Source organism: Lolium rigidum, chromosome 6 (genome assembly GCF_022539505.1).
Source record: "Lolium rigidum isolate FL_2022 chromosome 6, APGP_CSIRO_Lrig_0.1, whole genome shotgun sequence".
In the NCBI taxonomy this organism is placed as follows: Eukaryota; Viridiplantae; Streptophyta; class Magnoliopsida; order Poales; family Poaceae; genus Lolium; species Lolium rigidum.
The window spans coordinates 298,131,068-298,142,519 of record NC_061513.1 but is presented as its reverse complement, the minus strand read 5'-3'; the positions used below and the strand labels follow the sequence as shown (position 1 = coordinate 298,142,519).

Here is an 11,452-nt window from a genome sequence, read left to right as displayed (position 1 = left end):
TTTTTCTGTGCAAAAAACCATACTAAGAAAATATATAAGTGAGAAGGTCAGATTAACAGACCTAATATTGTTGGCCGAGATCAGTCCCAGCCCAGGCAGATCATGCGGCGGTGACCAAAGCATGTCAAGGTAAAATGCTTTGTCCCATGCACGGGACTTCCTGATTCGACAGTAGGGCGAGACCGGAGGCAAGTCGTTGTTGCCTTTGGTCCGAGCAATCTGGACGTCGTTGGTCAGATAATCAGATTCAAATCCCCAACGTTTTCTTTAGAAGATGCTACCTGAACGTTTATTTGTTTCTTGTAGTAACAAGATCACCATTAACTCAATTCAACGTTCAATGACCAATCACATTCGATCGAAGTCTTGGAGACCGACTGAGAAGGTCCGCAAATGCTGCATGCATCCACGTGGTATCTATCACCAGATTGGCAGATGGATGCATCTCTAGCTATTGGGTCGCACTTTGTAGCTGATGCAGAAAATTCAACACGGTGTCGCGTGACGATGTGTACGCTTATGTGTGTCGATTTGCCTGTAACCCGTTATGATCAAACGAGATGATACAGCCTGATGGCTAATGCATGGACTTTTGGCATAAACACCGGTGATCGTCCAGTAGTGATTGAGGAGTGGAGTATATAGTACAGGTAGCCAGGTAGGTAGGTTGTGTTCCCTGCCTGATGGCTTGTTAGTATCAGCATAGGTAGGTAATGGTATTTCCAGCTGCCCGACTAAAATTGTAGTTTGAAATGGATCGAATCCCTGAAGAGTCATTAGTGTACATGTTGTGATCATAGCGATAACGCATGGTGATGTATGGCAGAGTAGATTCGTTAATTGCATGCCTTGTCAGGTCTTCTTGGTCTTGTTCATGACAAGGGGCTGAAAAACAACTTTGGGGCATCGAGCACATGGTTGGATCCATCCACGGTTCCTACCGTACGCGCGCACGCGCTTTGCAGATACGCGCTACCTTGATTCTGCTCGTGTGTGATATTGCGATGGTTATGCGCATAGATACGCTATTTTTGGTCAAGTATGAGTGTAACTGGTCTGGTCGGTCGAGCATCGCAGTCAATAATTTTTGGACGACCTACAGGTTATAGCCAATGGTCGATTCAAACATGCACCGATCTTTCCGTTCATCCAGGTATGTGACCGTACTAGCTATACATCGCGACTAAGATGGGCGATGTGACCTGCCCACTTGGTTGCCAAGTTTCATTTCCATCACTACATGACACCAACGGCACTGGTCCTGCCAGTCCACCAAAGGCGCTCAGTCTCTCCCTTGCCGTCGGCACAACTTGTTCGCGTGCGGTAGAACGCACGAAACTTTTTGTCCCTCCTAGGCGGCGGCGGCCAGATCCCATCTTCATCGGCGTGAGCTCTGGGCCCCTCTCTCTCCGCTTGCCACTCCGGCGGCAGGAGGGGGAGGGGACCTCGTTCCTCCTCTGTTTTGTAGTTAGCAGCGCATCGTCCGCTGCGTGCGTCGTTGGGGTGGTGGGAGCGGCGCCCGGGCAAATAAATCTGCGTCAACTCCATTCCCACACCGGCGACGACCTTCACGGCGGTGTCTCGGAGTTGTTGGCAGTGTGTGCTTGTCGATCATTCAGGTCGGCAGCTTGGTCTTCTCGCCGTTCTTCAGATCTGGTGAGATCGGTTTCTCGACGTGTCACTGGCGTTTGTCGTTGTCCACGATAGCGCTGGGGGCTGGCCGGGGCGAGGTGGTTTTTCTGGAGGGAAGATGTTGGTCCAGAGGTGGTGGATATGTCGTTCTTCTCCGACTTCGTCGATGGGAGGCGGCGTATCTTGGTCCAAGACAGCACGGGGATGTCCCCCGGTTCTCTTCTATTGTGTAAATAAGAGATTTTAAGAATGATATGGGACTCTCATGGATGAGAGCATCATCACAAACATCAAGTTTATCATTTTCATCCTCACATAACATAGTATTAAATAAGAAATTTTAAGAATGATATGGGACTCTCATGGATAGAGCATCACCACAAACATCAAGTTTATCATTTTCATCCTCACATAACATAGTATTTTCTAAGCATGACGGGTTATCAAGCAAAGATGGGCCAGCATTTCAGTTTTGTAGTTATCATCACATGTTGGTGGTAAAGGTGGAAAATCCTACTCTTCCCCAAGCTTAGATGGAACTATGGCTTTTCATTTTTTATCTTTATGTAATAGGCTAGTGTTTTCTTTTGTTGTTGTGTTCCTCTCATTATAGTCAACAACATATATATTATCAGAAAAAATTTCCATACAAAAATCAAGGATAAGAGTGACATCACTATCATGTTTGTTAGTCACACCAGTAGCTTTATAGATATCATCAACGAAGGTTTTAAATTCATAGGCTGCCATAAAGATCACAAATTACTGTACTTCTTTGATCCCTAAATGAACATAACTATAAGCATGATAGGAGGAAATTGTATGTTCTTTATGGGATCTACATTGGAAGTCAAAGAGTTCACAACAACAAAAGTAACAAGTCCTTTCATAATGTGCAAGCAACTCTTTGGTAATATGTTTCTGAGATTGAAATAACTCATCCAAATGTTTCCCTTCTTTCGAATTTCTGTGTTCACTCCATAATCCATCAATAATGGATATATGAACATTTTCTATGGTTTTTTCATTTTTTCATTCTTATGGTTTTTGTGTTTTAAAGAAAACTAAAAATACTAAAAACAAGATGAATGAAATTACTTTGAAAATCAAAAGGAGAAATAAAAGCTCATAGTCGTGCGACCTCCCCAAGCTTAGGTGTAAGCACAAGGTTGGTGAAGATGTTGATGTGATGTCCCTCTTGCAATTATGGCGCTAGAAGATGTTCTAGCAGTTGTTGTGGGGATTAACCACACTGCAACCAAAGTGATGTAGCTTCTTGGAATTCCTCGACAATAGCGCCCAAAAATTGTTTTTGATGAAAACAATCAATGTGTACCAATTTGTTCAGACTTCAAGAGCACAATGTTGTAGAAGCGTATTTTCCCCCACAAGGATGACTCGAGTGTTTATATCGAATTCTCGGGGAATTGGCTTAGAAGCTGAATTCTTCCTTCTCCTCTTCTAGCAACCTGCAAAATAAAGTTCTTACCTTGTATCCCCAACTCCACCGCGTGGTTATCAAGCACAAGGTTTCGTATTAGTAATAGGAAATACATGTAAACTAAATAAAAAAAACAAGTAAAGGCTAAGGGTATTTGGGTTATGTGTGTATGTATGTAGAGATAGTATTTTTTGTATTTTTGATATTTTCGGATTAAAGAAATATAAATCAATGTAAAGGTATTGGAAAGGTGTTTCTAGTAATTTAAAATGGACCGTGGTTCATGGATTCTCTTGTCTACTCTCTTTTTAAGTTGTCCACTAACAATTCATCAATGACCTAATATTGGTGAAATTTCAATATGTGTTTGATAAGCATTCATATGAGTATTACGTCCTAACATAGAGATGATGCAGCACATCCCTTGTATACTCCTCGAGAAAGGGAAACCTCCAAGCAATCTTGAATTAAGAATCAACATAGTATGGCCTGTTTTTATCTTTTACACCATGTAATTCTGGAACTTCGGTTTGTGTACGGCTGTGTGCATCTCAGTTATGCAAAAGCCGTGTGTGATACTTAACCTTTTAAGTAATAAAGCGCCTATTAGCAAAAAAAAGCAATATGACATAATGTTTAAATATCAAATATGCTACCTTGAACAAACAAGATGATCACAATGTCGGATGGGGCTATGGGAGACATTGCAGCCAGTGAGAGGCGGCGGAGCTGGAGGCTGGTGGCATCGCTGGAGACGAGGAAGAACGCATGCATGGCTCAACTCCAGCGTGGTGTGCGGCTATTTGTACGGAGTTGGTTTGCTATAACACTATAGTTTCTTTTCCATAGACGCAAAGTTGCTTCTCGATTTTTTTTTTCGAAAGATATACCAATGAGATCTACTTTGGAAGATCTCGCCGTAAGAGGCCTAACGGTGGAAACGGATCGCCATTTCAAAAAATGGTTTGAAAATTACGACCTCTTTTCTTTTAAAAAAATACATGATATTAAATGCACGTGTAGCCTTCATGTGCTGGAACTTTCTATTTTTTAGAAATGGGTGCTTGAATGAGAGTGAATTTTGTAGACCTAAGCATGGGTGTGGGTGTTTCCATCAACGTCTATTGTGTTTTGAGATTCGGATAAAAAGAGGAGAGAGAAAGAAATCTTTCCATCTACCATGATGAACACGAATCTAGAGAAATAAATGGACGGTGACGGAAACACCCACACCCTGGATGTGGGTGTACAAAAGCTCCTCTTTTTAATCGAATCTCAAAACACAATAAACGTTGACCGAAACACCCACACATATGCTTGGTGTACAAAATTCACTCTCGGTGCTTGAATGGACTACTAGCACCCGAGTGCACGCTAGGAGTGTCCATAATTTAGTTTGTTGAGCTCGGAGTTGAAACAAATTAGGATGCGGAGGTTCACGTCACTTTCTAATCTTTCACACGCAAACGCTTGACTTGACTTATCCCCACGCTGCTAGTACCCATTTTGTCTCTGCCGGGAGCTTTTATCAAGGAGATGACTGGGTTTTATAATATCTCATCATCATCATCAGATGTATGACCATTGTATGGCCTTATTTTCCATCATCTCTTTTTTTTCATCTATAATACATATTGAATTTCAAGATTCCTAGGAAAAGAAAGATCCATGTCGTTAATCTGTACAAAAAAGGCAATTTTCCCCCCTTTATTGACACTTGGATTTTGTTACAAGACCCAAGAAAAACCCTTGTGGAAATGCTAGAAAAGGTGTAAGTTGCCACCCCCAAATTAGTTTTCTTGGGTTTTGTTTGGCAGTAGAGTGTTTTTGGAATAAGTGAGGATAATTCTTTAGAGTATTGCGTGAAATCATGACCTTCACTGAACCCCCACAAAACCCCATCCTAAATCCAATAGATAGGGATAAACTATTGAGGATTGAGAAAAATACACTAAAATTTAAATAAAATTAGGGATAAGCGGGTTTGATGAGGTTTTTGGGATTGATGAGATTATCCCCACTAACCTTTAAAAACTCTAGTACTAAACATGGTTTTAATGGGATAGAGAATAGTTTAGAGCTCAATAGTTTGCTTTGTTGAGTTCAGAGTTGGTACCAAGTAAGGGATGCTCTGCTTCCCCTAACTAGTATGTTTTTGTGCCTTGAGAAGATGCAAATGGCATCGACAAAACACAGGAAGTTCCCGTCACTTTCTGATCTTTCACGCGGTATCGCTTGACTTGACTTATCCCCCCGCTGCTAGTACCCTTTTGGTCTCTGCCGGGAGCTTTTATCAAGGAGACGACTGGGTTTTATAATATCTCATCATCAGATGTAAGACCATTGCATGGCCTTGATTTACATCATCTATTTTTTTTTATAATACATATTGAATTTCAAAAACCCTAGGAAAACAAAGACCCATGTCTTTAATCTGTACAGAAAAGGCAATTGTGCCCTTTATTGACACTTGGATTTTGTTACAAGACCCAAGAAAAAACCTTGTGGAAATGCTAGAAAAGGTGAAGTTGCCACCCCCCAAACATTACATCACAATCGAAGCGACAACATCACCTAAACCTTAAGCAGAAGTGGAACTAAATTTACAACAACAAAGTGTACGAATTAAACCAAAGAATCCTTGCACGCCTCTTGTTCGCTGCTCGCGGCCGGATGCGCTTGAGGTTGCGCAGCATGCTCGGCGATGCAGCGAAGGGCCGCTCAAGTTACTGACCTGAACTGAACACACATACACGTTGTTCGTGTAGACACATACCACGCGCGTAGTACTAGTAGATTGGTTAATGTACAGCTGAAACTGAAAGGGCAATCTTGGCCCCTTCATTCGTCGAACATCTTGAAAGTGAAGTTGCCCTGGTTTGCGAGGTCGTCGATGATCTGGAAGTCGATGTCCGGGGTGCCCTGGAACCAGAGCGGAGTCGCCGGAAGCGGCGGCGGGACGGCCGACGCTGCGTCTGAAGAAAAATTGGAACATGAGACTTGAGAATTCAGAATATTTCAGAAGCTTATAAGAAATGGGGGGCGAGTGATCTGGTCGGATGCTTACTCTGCAGGAGTGGGAGGTCGTTGCTGCTGTGGGTGGCGTGGAGGAGTATGTCGGCCTCCTGGAGGCTGGCACGCTGCTCGAACGCCTCAAGAAGCAGCTGGTGCACGTACGCCTTCTGCGCCCTGTTGAGGTGCTGCGGCACGCACTCGACGCCGGCGAGCTCAATCTTGACGAGCTGGCAGATGGAGTTCACGTACACGGTGGCGCCGCCGACGCCGCCGGTCTGCCCTGCGGTGTACGCGTACACCCTGTCGCCGGCCTCGCATTGCCTGGCGTGTTTCGTCGTTGCCTCCCACATCCTGTCAGTCATGCCGTCGCCCATTATCTGTTCATGCAAAAACAGAGCAAAATCAGAACCGAACAAAACCTTCCATGATTTGCAAATATGATCATTAAGAAGCCATGGCAAGTTTAATTACCATGCGCAGCACGTCGGGCTTCACTACTAGCATCTGCAGGAACTCCTGCACGGTCCGGACGCCGCTCTGCGTCAGCTTCTTGTGGAACGCTCCCTCCTTGCCGATCTTCTCGAGCCGCCACACGTCGTCGCCGAGCGCCGGAGGGTAGTGCTTCCGGTACACTGCATGCAGCATAAATCACAACTTATTAGTATGATCGTCCAGTCACACTTCCACAGCGGAAACAGAGACTTTGGAGTTCGTCGGCGGGGACGTACGTTCGCCGCGGTGGTCGCGGACGTTGAAGGCCTCGGTCATGGCCTCGGCGACCCTGGGCCCGTCGTACCCGCTGCCCGGCACGACGCGCGCGCCGATGCGGAACTTGCGGCAGCGCAGCCAGGAGGAGTTGTCCGTGAACTGGAGCTCGCCGACCGTGGCGCGGCCGTCGCGCATGGTGAGCGCGACCTCGCCCGTGAGCAGCGGGCGCTTCCCGGCGCGCTCCTTGACGACGCCGCGCGCGAACTCGGCGGCGGACCCGCACTCCTCGCGCCCGTCGTGCGGGAAGTCCCCGAAGATCGGCACGACCTCGACGCGCAGGAACTGCGGGACGTTCTGGCACGGCGAGCCGGTGTCGGCGTCGACGAGGATCACCTGGAGCGGGTTGCCGTTCGCGTCCTCGATCTTGCTGCCGGTGAAGATCGGGAGTTGCGGTGGGTTGAGGAACGCCAGCCTCCAGGTCGCCCGCGGCGAGGACGGCGGCGGCGGCGAGGTCTCCGGCGAGGACCTCTCGATGTACCGCGGGCTGCGCACCAGCCCCGCCTGCAGCTCCTCCTGCACCTGCACGCGCGCCATCAAGAAACAGAGCAGTCAGAACCATGCTCGGTTCCAAGAAACAGAGCAACCATTCCGATAAAGAGAGCACCGATGTGGGTGATGTGCCTGCTTGCTTACCACTCGGCGCAGGAGAGGTTCGAGGAGCATGAACACATTATGCACCTGCTTCATCATCACGGCCTCCTTGATCACCCTGCAACCCCAAACACACCCACGCCATGGAATCAGCAAGAAAGCCTCCACGAGCAACACGACACCGGACCAGGACGAGATCGAAGGAAGCTCACGTGGAGAAGGACGGCAGGCGGTGCATCCGCTTCTCGTCGCGCCGGTCTTCCTCGTTCTCGGACCCGTCGTGGAGCCGCTTGGCCGCCATGGTCGCTAGCTCGCCGCAGTGCAAGAACTACAAGTGTTTCTTTCTCCGCCCCCGCCGCGTATCGATTTTGTCGAGAGAGAGAGAGAGGGAGGATGGATGGGGTGTGATGATTTTGCTCGATGGGCAGGAGCGATTGCCGAGCTTATATAGGCGCCGCAATGGGAAGGTGTAAGGAAGATTCCCGGAAGGTGTGAGGAAGAAGGCTCGCCTGAGTAGCTCGGAGTGGCCGATCGAGCCCGAGCGGGAGCCCGAGTGATGTAATGTCGCGATGTGGCTCCTATGTCATGGTCAAGTCGCTCTCTACGCGCATCGTCTCCGATGGAACACTCCGGCATTACGCTTTCGGTGTGTGCGGTTCGCGGGTCGGCGACCGAGGCATATTCATTTACCAAACAATATGTGCGGCCTCACATATTTTGTTACGAACTCTGCTCAATGTTATCCAAATGGTTATACCTGATGCTTACCTAAGAATAGTTATCAGCCCTGCTCTATTATGATTTTATTGTTTTTATTGTTGCATGTTATCCGAAGTGATACGGGGCTCGTATTTGTTGTTGCAATATTATTTGAAGTGATTATAGGTAATCCTAACATATGCGTATATTATAGCACTAGATATACATGAAAAATATGTGAGTCACACCTTCTATTATTAGTAGGGATTCCTATATGAGTAGGGTAGGGTGGATGGTGCCCTTGAGACATTAAGTGGACGTGTGAGATAAATGATAGCGACACCTAATGTCTCAATGGTACCATCCTCATATATGAGGATTTTTTTGAGTATTAGGGGACCCTTTAGGAGTAAGGTAGGATGAATGCTACTATAGAGACATTAAGTGACGCGTGATACATAAATGATACGAGCACTTAATGTCTTAATGGTACCATCCTCATAAGGCATAAATTTTATTAGTACTAGGATACCCTCTAGAATTCAACTCGGGTGAATGATTGTGTTGAAACATTAAGTGTTTGTATCATGCGACAGATAAATGATACAAGCACTTAAGAGCAAGTACAATAAGTCCTAGTCAGCTGGCTATAAGGATTAAAATAACATATTGTTGCTTAGTTGGATGAGAGAGAGAAGGAGAGAGAAGAGGAGTGGGTTCTAATGCAAGAGCCAGCTCTAGCACGTGCTCCTAGGCACTTTATGAGAGTGAAAAGTGGGCCATGCATTGATAAAGTAGTACAAATTTATAGCTCATTATTGTACATGTTAGCTCTAAGTTAACTATAAATGACATGGCACTTGGCTTATAGCCAGCAGTTGGCTCTACTATTAAACTTGCTCTAATATATCGTCATATGTGAGAAGGGATTGCATTAATACTAGGGCCACCTATAGAAGTAGCTAGGGTGGATGGTACCATTGAGACATACATCATGTGAGACATAAATGACACGGCACTTAATGTCTCAATGGTACCATCCTCATATGTAAGGTATATATTTTATTAGTACTAGCTAGGGCCTTCTATAGGAGTAGGCTAGGATTGATGGTACACTTAAAGACATCAAATACTGTTCCATTTATCTCACACATCAAACATTATGTGAAACATAAATGATACAAACACTTAATATCTCAACGATAAGAGCATAATATATGAGGCATAAATTCTATTAGTTGTAGGGCCATATAGGTGTAGGCTAGGGTGGATGGTACCGTTGAGACATTAAGTGCTCATATCATTTATGCCTCACATGTGAAGTGCACATGTGAGACATAAATGACATGAGCACTTAATGTCTCAACGGTACCATCCACCCTATCGTCATATGGAAGGAACAAATTTATAAGTAGTAAGAGCATCCCCACTCGTTGACGGTCCCCACGCCCAAATCCGGCAAAATTTTCGTCCGGATTGGACGAAAATTTGGCCTGGGGGCAGTATATTTCCAGTCGTGTGCTCCCCAAGCGGCGTTTCTCGGGGAAAAGAGGATGGCCCGGGGAGTCCGGACGAAAGAGGAGACACGTGGACGTGGGCGGTTGGTTTTGCTCCATCCGGAGTCCCCGAGCGCTCCCCGGGGGGCTGGGGATGGCGTGGGATCGCCGGATGAATTTAGGCCCAAATCCGGATGAAAACGAGAACCTGGGGGCGCGACTGGGCTGTTTTTCGCCGTCTGGATGTAAAAAAAAAACGGCTCGTGGGGGGCTTCTCGGGAGACGAGTGGAGATGCTCTAAGCCTTCTATAAAAATAGGCGAGGTTAGATGGTACCATTGAGACACTAAATGCTCTTATCATTTATTTCTCTCATGAGGTCTCATAAAACGTTGTGTGAGATAAATGAGGGAGAGGGAGTGGAAGGGAATAATAATGTCTAAAGTGACATTGATATTGGAGTCTCAGTGTCATGTTATGGACACCGACATAAAATTTTAGATTTGTCGTAATTATGCAATTTATCATGTTTGTTTATTTAGGGATGCAGAGGTGACAATAAGCCACATGGGCATCCACCAATGAGCCTGGTATGACAACAATGCTGGCACTGATTTATCGCATATACATCTTTTGATTTGAAAGAAAAACTCATGAATTATGCTTTTTAGCGAAAATATATGGAATACAATACGGATTGACGTAAAACATGGTATGGTAGACTTGTCAAGGAATGCTCAACGTGGCATGAAAACTTTTGAGCTTGTGAGTGATGATGGGAAGCTGCAGTGATCAGCTAAACTAACACGGAGTTTGTGCATGTCAAAAAAACACGGAGTTTGTGAGTTCGACTGACAAAGACAGAGTAACCAACACTAACTGACACACGGCATAAAACTGAAGTCCACTCCAACTACAACTACTATACCGGACCTGAATCTCATTATATTAATCTGACTAACAGCTCTCCTATTATCATACTACCATATTTTTTCAGCAACTTGTCTTACTAATTTTGTGCTATCTGAATATTCGACAATATCTCCATTGTTTGGTAGTACATCGAGTACCAAACATGGGTTTATTCTTTTCTTAGAAACCAAAGCAGGCTTTGATGTCAGATGCTGCGACTTTCAGTGTAAATCAAAACTTGAGCTTGCGAATGCTGAGTTAAGCATACTATGTTCATGTAGGGCCTCTTCTCCTCGTGTATTTTATTTTATGCAAGTGACGCAGGGAATACGCGTTTAACCTCCATTGAGTGTGATTCTGGTCCAGATCCCCCATCCAAATGTCGATTTAATAATGCAACTCGCCCAAAACTAATCAAAATAATTGGTTTGGAAATGTCCAGGCCTCTCTCTCACTTGGCCAAAAAAAGTTCAGTACAAACTGCAGCTCGAAGCCATATGACTAGACCTGGAAGAGCCATGACTACATTTATATATGATGTCACATAACTGAACCTGCCAAGATAAACTAATTTAGAGCGCAGTAGTGGTTTAATTTAATCTCGTTCAAATGCAAATTCCTCTGCATCGTCAGTATCGAGGGCAACTTGGCAGGGCCACGCGGTTACTTCACACGCAGATCCAATCAGATCGTGGTGCGAGAGACGCGTTACACGTCGGAAGCAAGACCTTGACTTGGAACAATGCTATGCTAAAAATGCTCCAAGTCTCAAGGTACTGTCATGGCTAGCTACGTGTGGCCCTTATTGTGGCCATCGATCAAGCTATGGATTACTCTTTGATGCTTTCGGTGTGGTTGGTTCTGGCGAATCAAGCGAGATAGTATCAGCTACGGAATCA

General features: G+C 45.5%; 1 protein-coding gene across 1 annotated transcript; it reads right to left on the bottom strand.

Moving 5' to 3' along the window:
- Positions 1-5,807: 5,807 nt before the first annotated feature.
- LOC124666693 (protein SAR DEFICIENT 1-like) lies at positions 5,808-7,843 on the bottom strand. Its single transcript, XM_047204025.1, has 6 exons — positions 7,660-7,843; positions 7,490-7,565; positions 6,817-7,375; positions 6,560-6,720; positions 6,141-6,465; positions 5,808-6,048 (listed from the first exon to the last, which is right to left on the bottom strand). Exons 1-6 carry the CDS (start codon positions 7,746-7,748, stop codon positions 5,915-5,917), a joined length of 1,344 nt encoding a protein of 447 aa, XP_047059981.1. The 5' UTR covers positions 7,749-7,843; the 3' UTR covers positions 5,808-5,914.
- Positions 7,844-11,452: the final 3,609 nt, after the last annotated feature.

What these genes read in the sequence shown, in the direction of transcription:
- LOC124666693 (XM_047204025.1), bottom strand. Translation starts at nt 7,748, where the DNA reads ATGGCGGCCAAGCGGCTCCACGACGGGTCCGAGAACGAGGAAGACCGG. An exon ending in CGCCTGCCGTCCTTCTCCAC is followed by an intron (nt 7,566 to 7,659) that starts GTGAGCTTCCTT and finishes TTGGGGTTGCAG; the next exon opens with GGTGATCAAGGAGGCCGTGA. An exon ending in AACCTCTCCTGCGCCGAGTG is followed by an intron (nt 7,376 to 7,489) that starts GTAAGCAAGCAG and finishes GCGCGCGTGCAG; the next exon opens with GTGCAGGAGGAGCTGCAGGC.